A 16,866-nucleotide genomic window follows, 5' to 3' on the forward strand; every position below is an offset into this window, starting at 1 on the left:
AAGTAACCAGCTTCACATTGTATTTTCAATTTTTTTTATTTGCAAACTTAACACAGTGGCTGCATGGCGATAATGACTTAGAATAGAGTCTCTAATACAGCAAAAGTTATCGTTCTGTGACCAATAATATGAACTGTGTTTGTATGTACAAAGCATGTGTATAGTTTGTGGGATATAGATTACTTTCTGTTCTAATCTCGCTTTTTTTAATACATTGTTCCATGTCACACCTATTGTGTATAACATGCATCAAGACAGTTACACACTCACCAGTGTCTTGTTTTGAGTAGCAATGTCCAGAACTGAGTCACCCATCAATTTATAAATTATGCTGTCTCCACCACTGGGTGTGCATCTTAATGTGACAGTTTGTTTTATGTGCAATAAGCTTCCCTTTTACAGGAGTATCTTTACTTTTTAAATGCATAATCAATTATTGTAAGTTAATTCAAACTAAACAAAGTCTTATGCAGTCATTATTGTTATCACATAACCTATGCAAAAAAACTAAACATGCAGCCAGGATAATGTGATGCAGTATTTATTTAAGCTTTAATTATGTTAAATGGAAATGTTAGGAAAAAATCAGCAATATCATTTAAAGTAGCATTTTAGCATCTCTTTGTAAAAGCTGTAAACGACAATGAGCAATCATATTCTTCATTTTTATACAAAGGACAAATGTATATCCTACTGTTATCTTTAGTTATGTCTTGTTATTAGGGTTTACAAAATTAATATCCACACATTGCAAAATTCTTGATCATGTTGGAGACTGTATTTTTAAATTCTCTTGAATTGTATACTGAAAGGTGTTGTAATTGGTCTATAACTTCATTCATACTGTGTACATGGGGTAGGCCTATACACAATAATACAAATGTGGCGTATAACACATCTTATCACGCATCTCTAAAACTGTTTTTACAAAAGACATTACTTTTATGAAGAGCTTTGTAGATCCAATGATGAACTAGAAACTGTATGTATATGACCTGTGATCATCCACTCTGTGAACAGTGTGTATAAAAATGCTGTGTACTCATTTTGTTCCCACTTCTCCCACCTCTGGATGTTCTGGCTTGGCAGACTCCCAGTATTCAGCTTGTCACCTCTGGCAGCAAATACCCACCCAGGAGATTGATACAAAGACAGTCACTTATAAATCATTGCAAACATAAGGCTGCTGACTTGTTGCCACTTGACAATGATTAAGGATGACAGATGATTACGATTTATGTATCAAAATAGAGTATGGTCGAGTATCATCTTTTATCATTTGATATAGTGGTTGAAACACGTGTTCGGTGTAGTATGTGCACCTGTGAGTTTAAGTGTAATGTCATACAGTATGTGCTTTGCTGCAGCTGTTGTCACAATTGCAAAGAGTGTTCTAGGGTTTGTGCTCGTTCTCCTCCTGGCATGTGCTCCATTTACCCCGGCACACTGCTTGGATTCACATGTGCGGACATTGTGTGAAATCCTCCTGTGCATGGGGCTTTTGTGGAATCCTGGCATTCATGTGCAGATGGGAGAGGCGACCCACAGCGTCCTCTGTCCCTGCACGCTCAGGGACAAATACTCAACAAAAAAAACAAGCATACCAACAATAAATCCACCTTCCTACCACGTGGTGAACCCAACAGTTAAGTCAGCACTTCAGTTCACAGGACACAGTATGTCAAAGGAGTTAGAGCAATAAAGCACTGACATTGGAGATGAAGGAGTCAAAGGTTAGCTGGCCACATGACATCATCTCACTCCAGTCCAACATACAATAAACCTTTTGTCTGACCTGAACCAATGCCCAGAGATGATACGCTTTATTTCCATCTATGGTTTTAACTGTATTTGGAAAGGTTAATGGTTTCTCCGTACGAGCTGTCTTTCTTCCCAGTGTACCTCATAACTGCAAGTAAAAGACATTATGTAGCATGTTTCAGAAATTATTTGGATCACTTAAAGGCCTACTAACAATATAAAAATATAAAAATGATCACTAATAATTTGTTGGGAATGAATCCAGCTCATATTTGATTCTTTATCTACAGTGATAATCTTCTGCGATGTCAAACACGTCTATTCTATCTATCTGTACAACCACTCCTCAGTTTTAACTCATTTTCTAATGTTCGGCTGTGGATTGTTCATCATCTCTGGGACTGAGTTAGGTTGTGTAGTCCTGGTGCTGGGCGTCTCATCCTCAGAGATGGCAGTACAGTTGTTTTCTTCTGTGGAGGGCAATCCTGGGGTTAAAGCCTCTCTACATTTTCTACATTTTCGAATCTCACACAGCCTTTGAAGCAACTGCAGTAGAGCGACTCTTAGCTCTCGACAGCGCAGCGCATATAGCAGTGGGTTGACTGCAGAGTTGACCAGGCAGAGGGTGCTGCAAAAGGCGAACGCTCTCTGTTGGGCGGGAGTCAGGAGCACAGAGACATCAGCTAACATGAAGGAGAGTGCAGGAAGCCAGCAGCCCACCATTATGAGTAGGATCAGGCCAAAGGTACGTGCTAGCCGAATATCCATCCTCATGTGGGCATGGCCTGTCCCTGCTCCTCCCTGAAGGCTGGTCATAGAGGACTCATGGCGGTGGGCCTTCCACAGGATGAGAGCATAAGCACACAGAATGAGAGCCAGAAGCACTAGTGTGAAGCTGGTCCAGCAAGCCAGATAGCCCCGGCTGACGTAGGGAAACAGGTGTGAGCAGCGTGGTTCAAACTGTGTGGGACACCTCCAGCCAATCAGCGGCAAGAAGGAGATGAAAATGGTGGCACTCCAGAGGATCAGCAGACTCAGCACGGCTCGCCGGCGAGTCAGCAGCACCTTATAGCTGGAGGCCTGCTGGATGCAAAGGTAGCGGTCCAGAGCGGTCAGCAGCAGACTCCCCACCGAGCAAGTAAAGGCCATGGTGACACCACCTAATTTGAAGAGGTAGGCTGTGGGGCCGTCACAACGGCGAAAGAGATGAAAGTCCAGGAAGCTGGTGGTGAAGAAGCAGCTGGCGAAGACATCCGCCAAAGCAAGGCTGGCAATGAACAGATACGAAGGCCGCTGTCGCAGGGAGGCTGTTGAGGCGATCACTCCCAACACAAGAGCGTTTTCCAGCAGTGTGATAGGACCTGCCAGGAAACAGATGGAGCCGATGGCTGTCTCCTCGGCCTTGGTGAGAACCATGTAGAATTCCAGTTTCTCACAAGAACTGTTAACTGTGAGAAAATCACAGGTTTATAGCAGGACAGATTTTATCGGGCAAGTGTACTGAAACTACAACAATTATGAACACACCCTTAAAGCACTCTGAGATTCTTTTTGAATGAAAAGTGCTTTATAAATAAATTGCATTACTATTATTATTATTAAAGTACATTTGCCTGAAAACCAACATTATTTGAATGAATTTCAGATTCTAAAGAAGCAAGGCAATGCATTTTATTTTTATTGAGGCTACATACATATCGGTGATGAGGCGTTCTCTTTGGCTTCTGTGGGTCCTAAAGAAGTTGGGGCCTCCCATTGATCCATTTCAACTGTTACTGGAGGGCCAAGACTATTGAAGTTAGAAAATATACGAAAAATATAAAATAAATGGCAGTACATATTTTTTAAGTAAAAAGACAACATTTTTCCCTTTTTTCCATATTATCTTAACTTCTAAAGAACATACAAGACCAAACACACAAAGCAAGTTCCACACATCTACAGGAAAAAAATATTAAAGATACATGTGTATTATTTGATTGATAACACACCTTATTTTCATGAAGTGACTGAAGCAGGCAACTTTCTGTGGAGAAACAAATAAAGTATGAAAATATGATGTATTTTTCTCTTTTTGTCTCTCTTGGTGCTTAAAGGGAACATTAACATCAGTGAGTCAAGACAGAAAGTCACTTAGAGGTCAGGGTAAAAAGACAATTACCATTACAGTATCTGCTGATTCTCATATTAAAAAGATAATTGTAAGGAGCCAGGGTTTAAATCGCAAACCATAAATCAATGAACAAGTTTTGTTTAAAAATCCCCAAAAAGCAAAAAAGGTTTCACCTTTGTCTATAATATGTAGAAGTGTTTATTACAACCAGTGTGCTCATAGTGTGTTAAGCAACTTGTTTTAAGAGCTTGTGTGCACATAACATTCAAACCTGTCCCTGTCTTTTTTTTTGGCTCACATAATCTTATTATAATTTCGAGAAAGAAAGACATCTCTACGGATGACATCAAAACCAGGCAGCTCACACCAAAACAATCTACGTAGATTGATAAATAGCACTACAAGTAAAATAAATATATCTATTTGGGATTTTTTTTTTATTTTAAATTTCCCTTTAAGTGATTTTTTTAATGAACTGAGCTAGAGCAGATGATTAATATAATATTTTTTTTCGACAATCACTTTGGCATGGATTTCACTGAGTGCATTTCGTTATCTAAAGACAAACATAATAGCAAACACATGTTTCTGGCCTATTATCTCTATCTAACAGGATGAAGACTGCCCCCTTTTGGAATTAAAGGGGATTGTATTGTAACAAAAAAGTGAATCAGTGGGTGAAGGTCAAAGCAGAGATGAATAATCTCCTGTTAAGTGCATCACCTGTGTGCAATCAATAGATTAAACATGTGGGAAGCCGATGTGAGAGGATTTGATAAAAGTAAATAATGCTGTGATAAACAGAGAGTGGCCACCTAATTGCACCATAACCCTGTGAGGCTTAAATTATAGAGGATCCATTTTATAGGCCAAAACATGCCCCCCCCCCCCCATGAATGGAAATGACTAAGCTTGAAGAAAAGGCTGGGAAACAGTGAGTAAATAACACAAAAAGAAACATTCAAATTGCTAAAGGAAAGTAGTTTTATATGATGCAGTATAAAACTAAAGTGAACATGTTTAACCCAATCAGGCCTTCAAGCCATCGTTTTCCCTTTAGTCTATTTCCAGTGAACATTACATTGATTTCACCACAAATGTAAGACCGCCTTCTAAAAGCATAACAAATATATAAGAGCAGAAGTGGTGGAAGTAAATGACTTTGCAGGAAGGCCCTTATTGACTTGAGGGACAATATTTCACAATTCCACTGTGGGCCATATGGGTGAAAGCACTTGTGGATATTACACCACCTCAGTCTCTTTTCTCCGTTGTGTTGAATCTTGATTGAGTGTTTTGACTACATGTTTGCCTCTTCAAGAAAACAGCAATAGTCATGTTCAGGAAACTTCATTCCTAATTGAAGAAAACATGCAGGCGTCCATTTTAATCGCATCACTGTCGACATGCACACTGAAATAATGTGGCAATAACCCCTTGAGTCACTGTTGCACCGTGCCACATTGTTTCAAAATATAACAAGCCCTTCTGGCACAAGCAGATAAATGAAATAACAGCAGAAAAAAAGAGAATCTATGTAAAATAAAAGTAGCAGATCTGCTGACATGTAATGAATACCGGACCATAAAAAACAAACAAAATCAATTTCATTTCACAGAGATTTATATTATCACAACGCCAGTTTAAATGCATTCTAGGAAATTAAGACATAATACTTAAAGTCGCTGGATTTTAAACCTGTAATAAAATAAGAGCTCACCTTGTGTGGCGTTTTCTGCCCTATTTTAGGTGATCTGAATTAGGTTCCTCAGCAGCATGATCGCACAGACCTACAAACCTGAATGGTGGCAAAGTGCATGACTGAGGGGAGAAGATAAGGAGGAAGGCTGTGATGACATGAGGGGAGGGAGGGAGGGAGAGAGAGAGAGAGAGAGAGAACCAGATGGAATGAGATGAAAGAGCCCAAATGATGAATTAGCTGCAGTCTGTGATGAAACTGAGAATGGGAGTAAAGTCCAATTGTGTATGTATATACAGTATATATATATATATATATATGTTTGATTAGAAGTATTAGAAAAGTCTAGGTTAAAGGGACAAGATCAAACATTCATACAGTAATAGAGACCCACTGTTATCACACACTTCTAGAGTGATGTCTTTGCAGCAGACAGGGTCATGATGGACCCATGGGAGAAGAGCACTTAAGCAGGTGTGAAAGACATGCCGTTAATAAAAAAGAAAAGAAAACACCTCATACCCCCTTTATGAAAAAAAATGAATAAAGTGACCTCAACAATATTTTTGTGGCTGTGAATCCATTACCTTGAGTTTAGATTATTGTAGCAAACTATACTGTTCATTACCAAGGATATGTTGAATTATTTCCATGCCGCAACTATTTTTACTTCCATCTCTTTTGCTCTTACTTTCCACTCATCTTCATTAGAGTATACATCACATGCTTCATCACATGATGGTTTATGATATTTCTATATTTCTTGAAGGATTACAACCTTAATTGGCTGCATTCTTTGGACCAAAAGCACAAAGAAGATAATAATAATAATAATAATAATAATAATAATAATAATAATAATAATAATAAAAAGGAGATTTAATTGATGTCTGCTTTGTTAATTTAATTAAATGTGTGCATTAGAAAGGTCAATGTAATACAGTTGTTTTGTTCGTGGTGACACACACATTTGACTGCTTCAGTTGGTGGATTATTGTTTACATCCAATCCGAAGTGAGTGCTGAGGTGTGAAAACACAGCCTTCATTGCAAATTTGCGAGGATTTAGATTGTTCTTTCCCATTACATTACTGACTAATGCCCAGGGAAGTCCGTGTGGGTCAGGGTGCAATACCACGTGCAGTACAGCAGGGGGCAATGCTAAGCAGTCATCAACTAGTGGACATAATGAAACTTTGCTCAGTTTTTAATCTTTATCATTCTACATAGATACATAATTCAAACTAAACCAGCACTTTACCAATTAATGCTGTTTAATTTGGTGTACACCCCTCTGGTGAAAATAAAGTACATTGGTAGCTCAATAACAATTCAATCAGATCACAAACCTGAGGCATTCTGAAATGAATTGGCATCCTATATTAGAAAAGTATGCTAAATTAAACAGAAAATGGCACTCACAAAAGACTAGACAAGAAAATAGGTCAGAAAGAGAGATGTTTTTGATGTCACGTTTATAAATAGACAGCATTCAAGTAAATTATGGTTAATAATAAGGCGGTGATATCTGGTGCACTGTGTCCTCTCCTCCACTGAACTGATCAATGCAGCCGGCCAGAAGGCAGGAAATGTGATTAGGAGCAGACAGCACAGCTTCAATAAGATTTCTTCTCAGTCACTGTCCGGCCAGGTGCAGCTCAAGAGCACAGACCACAGGATAGAAGAAAGCCTGAAATGTTTAATTATCAGTTGGATTACATCATCCTGTTTTACAACTTCCTTTTTACAAACCTTGGACACAAACATCAGGACTCACTTTGCTATTTCAGTTTGATTTAGGTTTAATCCAATAATCCAATTTATTCTCCTCATTTCCAGATTGCCTGACCTTCAGACAGCTTGCTGATGTGAACAAATGAGCAGATCCAACTAAAATCAAATTACTTCACGGTAAATGCTTTAATAACACTGAATTACTTTATTTGGTTCTTGGAATGATATAATGCAATTGTAAAATGCTTGTATTTGGAAATTAAAAGGGGGATTGAAAACTGAAAAAGTAAGTAGATACATCGAAAATTAAAAGACTTAATAACTATAACACTTCTCAAAGTTGACATTTTAAACATTTACCATACCATTTAAAATACTTCCTCTATATTCCTTTTCCTTTTGGCCTTTCCCATTTGCCATTAACAATACTCATGTAAACTGAAACATACTCAGGGTTGTAGGATTAAAAAAAGAAATCTGAGGACAATTCAATTCAATTCAATTCAGTTTATTTTGTATAGCCCCAAATCACAAATTACAAATTTGCCTCAGAGGGCTGTATACGATATCCCTGTCCCAGGACCTCACATCGGATCAGGAAAAACTCCCCAAAAAACTGAAAAAAAACTTTCATGGGGAGCAACAGAGGAGGATCCCTCTCCCCGGATGGACAGAAGCAATAGATGTCATGTGTACAGATGAACAGCGTTACAGATTTACAGCACATTCAATGAGTATGACAGAAATGTAGGAATAATGATTTCCATAATCCATGAACCAGAAGGAGGAAGAGGGGGTGGGGGCATCAGCAGGGCCATGGCAGGAGAGGCCGGCCCATCAGGCAGGAGGCATCGCGAAAGACTCTGGACCAATAAGGCCAGTCCCTTGAGGCAGGAGGCACAAAGAAGGAGGCAGGGCCATTGGGAGAGTAGCCCCGCATTTAGTGAGCGCTCTCTAGTGGGGAAATATGGTACCAGCTTTTAAATGTGATTCTTGATTTTACAGGGAGCCAGTGCAGAACAACTAATACAGGAGTAATGTGATCTATTTTCTTAGTTTTTGTGAGTAGACAAGCTGCAGCATTCTGGATCAACTGGAGGGACTTTGATTTTTGAAATGTTACGTAGATGAAAAAATGCAGTCCTTGAGATTTGCTTAACGTGGGAGTTAAAGGACAAGTCCTGATCAAAGATAACGCTGAGATTCTTTACAGCGGTGTTGGATGCCAGGACAATGCCATCTACAGAAACCACATCACCAGATAATTGATCTCTGAGGTGTTCAGGGCCCAGTAAAATAACTTCAGTTTTGTCTGAGTTTAACATCAGGAAGTTGCAGATCATCCATGTTTTATGTCTTTAAGACATGCTTGAATTTTAGCGAGCTGGTTGGTCTCCTCTGGCTTGATCGATAGATATAATTGAGTATCGTCTGCATAAAAATTAAAGTTTATGGAGTGTTTTCTGATAATGTTGCCAAAAGGAAGCATATCTAAGGTAAATAAAATTGGTCCTAGAACAGAACCTTGTGGAACTCCGTGATTAACGTTGGTGGTCATCAAGGCTTCATCGTTTACAAATTCAAATTGAGATCGATCTGATAAATAGGATTTAAAACAACTTAGTGCAGTACCTGAAATGTTCAAATAAACTATTATGATGTAGAAAGTCACACAACTGATTTGAGATTGACTTTGACTTTCTCAAGGATCTTAGAGGTGAAGGGAAGGTTAGAGATCGGTCTGTAGTCGGCCGACACCTCAAATCAAGAGAGGGTTTCTTAAGAAGAGGTTTAATTACAGCTACTTTGAAGGAATGTGGTACATGGCCTGTTAGCAAAGACACATTAACAATATCCAGCAGAGAGGTGCCAATTAAAGGCAACACGTCTTTAAGCAGCCTCGTTGGGATGGGGTCTAAGAGACAGGTAGACAGTTTAGAAGTAGAAACCATTGAGGACAATTGGTCTAGGTTAATGGGAGAAAAGCTATCCAAATATACACCAGGGCATACAGCCGTTTCCAAGGCCACTCATCTTGAGGACAGATCGGCAGTGGTTGAGGGCAAGAGATCATCAATCTTGCCTCTAATAGTTAAAATCTTTTCATTGAAGAAGTTCATGAAGTCGGGCTGCACAGTGGTGTAGTGGCTAGCACTGTCGCCTCACAGCAAGAGGGCCGGGGGTTCAATTCCCAGTCGGAGCGGTCCTTCTGTGTGGAGTTTGCATGTTCTCCCCGTGGCAGTGTGGGTTCTCTCCGGGCTCTCCGGCTTCCTCCCACAGTCCAAAGACATGCTGCAGGTTAATTGATCTCTAAATGTCCCATAGGTGTGAATGTGAGAGTGAATGGTTGTATGTCCCTACATGTGCCCTCGATGGACTGGCGGCCTGTCCAGGGTGTCCCCTGCCTTCGCCCTATGTCAGCTGGGATAGGCTGGGATAGGAGGATAAGCGGTATTGAAAATGGATGGATGGATGGAAGTTCATGAAGTCATTACTACTGAGGTCTATAGGAATACACAGCTCCACAGAGCTGTGACTCTCTGTCAGCCTGGCTACAGTGCTAAAGAGAACCCTGGGGTTGTTCTTATTTTTCTCTATTACTGATTAGTAAGAGGCTGCTCTGGCATTACGGAGAGCCTTTTTATATGTTTTAAGACTATCTCGCCAAACTAAGCGTGATTCTTCCAGATTGGTGGAACGCCATGTGCTTTCGAGCTTTCGTGATGTTTGCTTTCGTGAAGTTTGCTTTAGGTCGCGGGTCTGAGGGTTCTACCAGGGAGCAAACCTCCTTTGCCTCACTGTCTTTTTCTTCAGAGGGTCTATCGAGTCTAGTGTCATTCTCAGTGAGCCTGTAGCACTATCAACAATATGATCAATCTGGGACGGACTAAAGTTAGCACATTCATTCATTCATTTAAAAAGTCAAATCTCAATGAGACAACATTACATTGTACTTTCAATAAAATGTCTCATGAGGAAATTGCAGGAAATGTCACCTTATTTTTACTCAACACAAATGTTTAAATGCGTTGTCATAGTGAAATTTAATGTAAATACATTTTAAAAAATACTGTAATCATAAATAAAATACCAACCATGTACGATTTGAACTGTGGAATATGAATTCCTCCCAGGTTCAGAAAATAAAGTCAAATCCCCAGAAAAAATACAGACTTGACCTCAGTGGTATCTACAACCCATGTGTTGATATACAATAAGAAACAGCAACTAATATGTTCCACTGGTCCTGTGTTTGACCCACCCTTCCTTCACAGAACAATTGTGGAAACAAGTGTGTTGGGTTGTTTAAAAATGGCAGTGAGCAATGCCAGAAGACATTTAGATTTAAAATACATCTGAAGGATATCTCAGCACCTAAAAAAAATCTAAATGTTAAGAGAGGATCCAACAAACGTACCAATGTGATGCCAAACAAGATTCTCCATAGCTGGAAAGCCTGCTTGAAAGAGGGTGGAACGGAAAATAAACACATTATAGAAACCTCACAATACTCTCAATTGTAGTGTGTATGTGTATTTTGTCTTTTAATCATTGTTTTTTTGCCATGTGGTCATATCCATAGGAAATACAGTATAGGTGGGTATGTTGCTAAATCTCTGTTTTGTAGAGACAGAGATGTAAGTACATGTTGTGTCTGTCCCTTGACTCAACTGTACGTAGATGTTCAATAATTGTGACGGTTCTTTTGAATGAGTGCATTCATGCTCCTTTGTGTCTCTGAGCCTTCACTGAACTCGACTGGAAAAATACATTAAAAAAGAAAAGAAAAGAGATTTCACTTATGTGCTGCTAACATTAAAAAAGATCTTGGATGTGGGAAACACTTATTGCTGATTGATGTGAAACTGGTTCTGCTTCTGTTTTTACACGTAACTTTGTGTGGGTGGTTTCACACCTCATTTCCGGCTCTTCAGATTCATGTGAGACCATTTATGCCCAATAACTACTGTAAATGGCCTATGAAACAGAGATAATGAGACTCTGTCTATGCTGTGTGAGAAGTAAACAACAACTGTTGTACACCCTTGTTGCTTTGAATATATCTGTCCCAGGATGGCCTACTGTACATTCACTATGTCTATGACATGTTCACGCGACCAGGGGCGTTTGTATAAAGCCTTTACAACCAGTTAAAAGTGGAGAAATGTTCACCTCCTATGATGACGACCTACAGAAGACTCCCCATGACCTACTTTCCTTCGTTGACTATTGATGGGAACAGCCCACTTACAAAGGTTGCTTTACTTTGGGGAGTGTCCTTCGATGGCCTGCAGCCGTATGCACCGGCTGACGTCAAATGTGTTGCACAACTGTTTTGACGCTTCAGACAAGGTAGAGGGGGGAGCAATTTTAACTGTGGATTTAATGAATTTATAACGGCAGTTGTTTGGTATTCTTCAAACTTGGACCTGCAGACTCTCATAAAACCAGCTGTGAGGGCATTGCCTCACCCACGACGACCATTGTCCTTGTAAAGGCTAAGAGAAGTGTAATGACTGCATTTTAAGTTAGTGTTATAAGTATATATACAACTATATATATCAAGGATACTAACAGGGAACTCCAGGCCAAATTATAAGCTTTATACAATTATTTTAAACCAATAACTGTGTATACAGCCTTGTATGCTCTGAAATGTTCTCGCTTGCTACACTAATCTTTTTTTAGCAACCTCACACACATCTGTAGGATACTGGAGTCTACTCATTGTTACCATTTGAGGTGTCTTGGCTCACATGTGGCTCGATTTACAACATGATGAGTGTGAAGTTTATTTGATGCTCATTTCATGGGTAGTGTAGTTTAACTCTGAGTTGGGCCTTTGTGAAGCTCACACTGGATTATGGCACAAAAGTTGGAACAACATAAAGTAGGCCTACATTGTTTATTCGCCCGTACCAATATCTTAACATGGATAGGGACCAAAACAGGGACATCTCACATGTCCTTTTCATATATGTTCTCGCTGTAATTGGACATTGATAAGAAGGCTAATTGATCCGTTTCAATAAAATGGTCAAGGTTTTGTCTCAACCAGAAGACTGAGAGGTGGGGGATGGGCAGCTCCCAGACAAGAGCTGTTGTGTAGGCTATCATTACAGCCTGTTGCAGCTGTTTCACAGCACACCAGTTAACCCACGCAAACAAGAACTGTGGAACAACAAATCCGTTTTCACACAGCAGAAAAAAGTTTGTATAATATATCTAAACTCTGGACGTTTTTGCCTTGTTATTTGAACGAGGGATTGCCATTACATAATACGAACAATAATATATGTGTATAATGCGACCCCAAACCTTTATTATTACGTTGTATGTAACCAGATTTCTTTTACGTAAGATAGTGTGACACGGTGCTTTTAAAGCGTTGGTTTCGTTGTTATTTTCCTCACTTCTCTCAGGAAATACCCGAGGTCCAACAAAGGAAGCGAGAGGAGTGTTGGGAATTGACGTCACCGGTCTGGCAACAGGCGTGAATGCGTCTGGCTGTCTCTCCGGCGATTGGCTGCTCGGTTCCAACTCGGCACGCGATTGGTCGGATCCGGGTTAGAGACAGCTACATATCTCCGCTGTGGATTCCATTTTGTTGCCATTCAGACGGAGTCGTGAGAGAGTGAAACGGCGTCGTACGGCCACTGTTCAACAACAAATAAGCTTCGAAGGCGACGGGGACTTTGTAGGAACTATAGCTCGCTGTGCTTCCTCACATAGTCCGCCGAGGGACCGCAAAAGGCTTATCGCATATTTTCTTGGGACGAAGGGCTCTTCAACAACCAAGCCTGAGGAAGTAGGTAAGAGAAGCAGAGTCGTCGCCATATTGAGCTTCACCGTTCCTTTGTTTTGGTTCGCGTCTAAAACAGTGTGGCAGAGACTGTAAACGCCGTCATTTAACCAACCTGCCGTCGCCGTTATTAATATAAATCCACGCCCATCGAGATAATCGTGATTTAAAAATAAAAATAAATATTTTTTGTAACCTAGGAATTCCACACAAAGCGACTTGGCAGGAACAAAGCGACAAACAAGTGTGACAACACTGTCGCAGTTCGCTTCTGTAGCCCTCTCCAACACGTACATGTGTGTACTCCTGTAATGTAGGGTCGCTGTCGTTTAACCTATTTATTTTATCAGCAGTCGCTGCGATGACGCACTCTGAAAATACACGTCCCACTGGTAAATAACACAAAACGACAGAAGAGCGAGCGTTAAAGTAAAACACACCGTTTAACTGACATTTCCTTCTTCCCCCTCCCGAAAAAGGTCTTTTTGGAGTATCGTGTGCCGAGGTGAATTGATGTTCAGCTCGGCTCTACGGGAAAACAACGCTCATTGGCACATGACAACTTCAGACCTTGCTGGACACAGAAGTACAGCGAGAAGTAGACAGATAACTACTTCGAGGACCTGGGGCCCGATTGCTGGTGAACGATTGAAGAGAGATCTCTGGTGCACCAACTTTCTGACAACAAAGAGGTGAGCTGGGGTTGTTTTTGCTCCGGGCTGTGGGGGAGGGGCGTCGCAGGCCGCCTGGCGTCTCTGCACGTAACCCTTGTTTTCATTGAGACGTTGCAAGTTTGCGCCTGCTGTGTGGACGGATTAGGCATTACCCTGCTCAATAAGAACGAGCGGATCATGATTACGGTTTCCAAGCACAGTAACCATTTATATATATATATATTCATCACACAGGTGACACATAGTGCAGAAGCAGTATGGGAGGTGGAGAGAGATACAACATTCCAGTGTCCCACCCTGAGCGCCCTTTGCCCAAGAAGAACCACCAGCTGGGCCGGGCCAAGCAGAGGAGCCGTGACCAGAACGGAGCAGCAGCATCGGCAGGGGGGGCGGGCGGCCTTCACCACCACAGCCACCGCCGGAGCGACAAGGTCGCCACCTACCACAGGTTTCCAGAGGCGCGGCAGGCCGTGTCTGCAGAAAAGAACCCTTCTGTCCGCTTTGCCACCAACTATGATCAGAACTGGGAGGGTGTGGTGTCTCACCTCAACACTCTCCTTGCCACGCAGGGGAGTCCGAGCTACGCAGGGCCCAAGTTCAGCGAGCCACCCTTGCCCAGTGTGTTGCCCAAGCCCCCGAGCCACTGGGTGTCCTTCCCAATGGGCGCCTGTGACAACCGGGAGATGATGGCCTTCCAGCTCAAGAGTCTCCTCAAGGTGCAGGCCTGAGAGGGGGTACCCACACATCGAAAAGCCCCATGTACGAACTGGGACTCTCTTGAGGGCACCCACCCACCAGGAACACCTCAGTGCTGTAATACTTTTAGCTGTTTTTAAGATTGACCTCTGTGTTCGGAGGCATTTCCAGCAACTTTTTTGCTGCGAAATGTGAATTCAACACAATATTAAGCTTATGTTTCTAGATATTACAGCCTTGGAGCCTTGCTGGTCGGTAACGCCTTTTTTAGTGGTCAGTTTCTGTGACTAATGACAAACTGGATATCCCTTCTACTTCTTTGTTTTGTTCTTTTTAATGTTGGCTATCGAAGCAGATTGAGTGTTCTGTTTCCCCCGCAAACAACGGTTATAGTATCGGTCAGGTAAATTCCCACCACTTTTACGGTCCATTTCTGTGGACAGGCATGCTTTTTCAGTTGCATAAGTTTTATGATGAGCCTTTAGGGTCACTTCTAAAGCGTCAGGTGCTAAAGCAAACTCGCATTTGTAGCAACTTTTTTTGTGTCTAGGGCCAACTTTCTTTTCTTGTGTACAACAATCCTTGTTTGTGATGGAAAGGACACTCAAACTGCAATTCTGCAGGGAAAAAAGCTTTCTTACTGGATACGCTGTACAGTACAGTTCAAAAGTATAACCTCAAACTGAAGGGTAATAAGAGACCATGGCACACCGGCCTTGGACTGTCAACTCCTGTACCTTTTTTTATTGCGCTGTGCGCACATGCACTATAGGAGTTGAGCTCGTCTGAGGCCGATCACTCTATCATAGCATTATTTTGTACAAGTCCTTTTATTGTGGTTGAAAGATATAAGAAGTGCTGTGTAACCAAAGCAATGTTTTTGCTGTATGTTCTTTTCGTTTTTTGGACATTCTCTACGTGGTCGGCATTGTTGTCGTTGCCACTTAACCCATACGAGCCTGTGTGGAAAATGAGTCACTTCTAACTTCATCTGTCTCAATAAGCACTGTTATTGCTCCTCAGTCTCTGCCTTTTCAGGACAGCGCTGCAGCTTAACAACGTGGAAGAGGGCCAGGCTTAGTAGTGAGGGCTGTTGAGTTTCACTTTCTAAGTCATGTGACATGGTCCTGTTAAACTGTATGCATTCCTAAGCAAGGTAGTGCGGAGGAGGAGGGTTTCTGAAGTGGTGGCCCCAAAGTACTCAACATGAAGCGAGGTTGGTGTTTGTTTACAAAATAGGTTTTCGTAGTTGACCATCCCATAATCGACAGACACTTTCTGCCTCTGTGTTTATCCTCTTGCACTGCAATCTGACAAGTTTTTAATAAGTTACAGGCCAGGATGCTATTGAAATGATGGAGGCGTAATTGACTATCTCCCTATGGATTCTCTATTTTTATTTTAGTTTGACTCATTTCTCTAGAGACTTTTTTTGCTTTCCCCTTGCAGAATTGGAGCTGTTTATTGCCAGCCTAAAGATGACAAAACAAAGTATGAGAGCTTGTGTTAGAGCCATGTAAATAATGAAATGTATAAAGTACTTGTAGCATATGTACATTTGCAGGCCGAGTTTGAGGCCTGTCTGACAAAAGTATTTTTAGTAATAACACTGAATGTATAAGACATGCTAAGGACGTGTCTTGACTTCAATGTCTTGACTTCAATACTGAAGAATATTTTTGTTAAAAGCTGCAAATAGCATTTCTCAGTACCCCTACACTGTTATCTTTCCAGAGATATTGCACATATTTTTTATTGTTTTGTATTATGCAGTGTAGGGTGAAAGATGCTTAGTGCGAATTAAGTAAAACTGCAAAACACCAATTGGATCCTAGAGGAGACTTGCCTATGTATGAATTAGTTCTGAATGTTCTTACATTATGTAAGTGATGTTTTTTAATCTCGAGTTGACCTGTTTGTGCCTAAGTTGAAATCCATGCTGAAACTGATTATGTTCATTTGGTGGTAACGCCACAAGTTGACTAATGTTTTTCATCAGAACCATCTTCAATTGTCCACTGTTCTTCCGCCAGCTGACAATTGAACTTGGCCTAATGCTGTTAAGTTCTTACTATTGGTTGTTCATGTAAAAAAAAAAAAAAAAATTTGCCCATGAGTTGTGCATGGCAGTCTCCTTACTCTAAATTTGAAATGTGTAATGAATTGGCTGTTAATTTGTCCCCCTGAAAAAAGTCACCGCCTATGGAAAGAAAATGCCCCACTTTGTATCAATTGGTTTTTAAAAAAAAAGCAAATGTTTAAAGAATGCACTCTGTGAAACAATTGACATTTTACAAAAAGAAATAAATCCCTTTCCCTTCCCCCCTACTTTTCTGTATGCTTGAGTATCTTCAACACTTGTTTTTATTATCTATTATAAGTCTTAG

General features: G+C 40.8%; 2 protein-coding genes across 6 annotated transcripts; one reads left to right on the forward strand and one right to left on the reverse strand.

Annotated features, from left to right (window-relative positions):
- Positions 1-525: 525 nt before the first annotated feature.
- cnr2 (cannabinoid receptor 2) lies at positions 526-5,657 on the reverse strand. 2 transcript variants are annotated; one of them, XM_034554406.1, is made up of 4 exons: positions 5,595-5,657; positions 3,753-3,787; positions 3,456-3,550; positions 526-3,209 (listed from the first exon to the last, which is right to left on the reverse strand). In XM_034554406.1, the coding sequence occupies exons 2-4, from the start codon at positions 3,761-3,763 to the stop codon at positions 2,119-2,121; spliced, it is 1,197 nt and encodes a 398-aa protein (XP_034410297.1). In that variant the 5' UTR covers positions 3,764-3,787; positions 5,595-5,657; the 3' UTR covers positions 526-2,118. The 2 variants fall into 2 exon arrangements, with proteins under 2 accessions (XP_034410297.1, XP_034410298.1); XM_034554407.1 differs by having other exon boundaries at positions 3,456-3,536; positions 5,595-5,655.
- A 7,240-nt stretch (positions 5,658-12,897) lies between these two features.
- pnrc2 (proline-rich nuclear receptor coactivator 2) lies at positions 12,898-16,807 on the forward strand. 4 transcript variants are annotated; one of them, XM_034554414.1, is made up of 4 exons: positions 12,898-13,119; positions 13,460-13,501; positions 13,589-13,801; positions 14,018-16,807. In XM_034554414.1, the coding sequence occupies exon 4, from the start codon at positions 14,041-14,043 to the stop codon at positions 14,509-14,511; it is 471 nt and encodes a 156-aa protein (XP_034410305.1). In that variant the 5' UTR covers positions 12,898-13,119; positions 13,460-13,501; positions 13,589-13,801; positions 14,018-14,040; the 3' UTR covers positions 14,512-16,807. The 4 variants fall into 4 exon arrangements, with proteins under 4 accessions (XP_034410305.1, XP_034410306.1, XP_034410304.1 ...); XM_034554415.1 differs by having other exon boundaries at positions 13,463-13,501; XM_034554413.1 differs by lacking the exon at positions 13,460-13,501 and having other exon boundaries at positions 12,899-13,115.
- The last annotated feature ends 59 nt before the right edge of the window (positions 16,808-16,866 follow it).

Source organism: Cyclopterus lumpus, chromosome 16, assembly GCF_009769545.1.
Source record: "Cyclopterus lumpus isolate fCycLum1 chromosome 16, fCycLum1.pri, whole genome shotgun sequence".
NCBI classification, from domain to species: domain Eukaryota; kingdom Metazoa; phylum Chordata; class Actinopteri; order Perciformes; family Cyclopteridae; genus Cyclopterus; species Cyclopterus lumpus.

Coding starts and splice junctions, on each gene's coding strand:
- pnrc2 (XM_034554414.1), top strand. CDS start 14,041: ATGGGAGGTGGAGAGAGATACAACATTCCAGTGTCCCACCCTGAGCGC.
- cnr2 (XM_034554406.1), bottom strand. Junction 3,210..3,455: donor GAACGCCTCATCACCGATAT/GTATGTAGCCTC, acceptor ATTTTCTCACAG/TTAACAGTTCTTGTGAGAAA.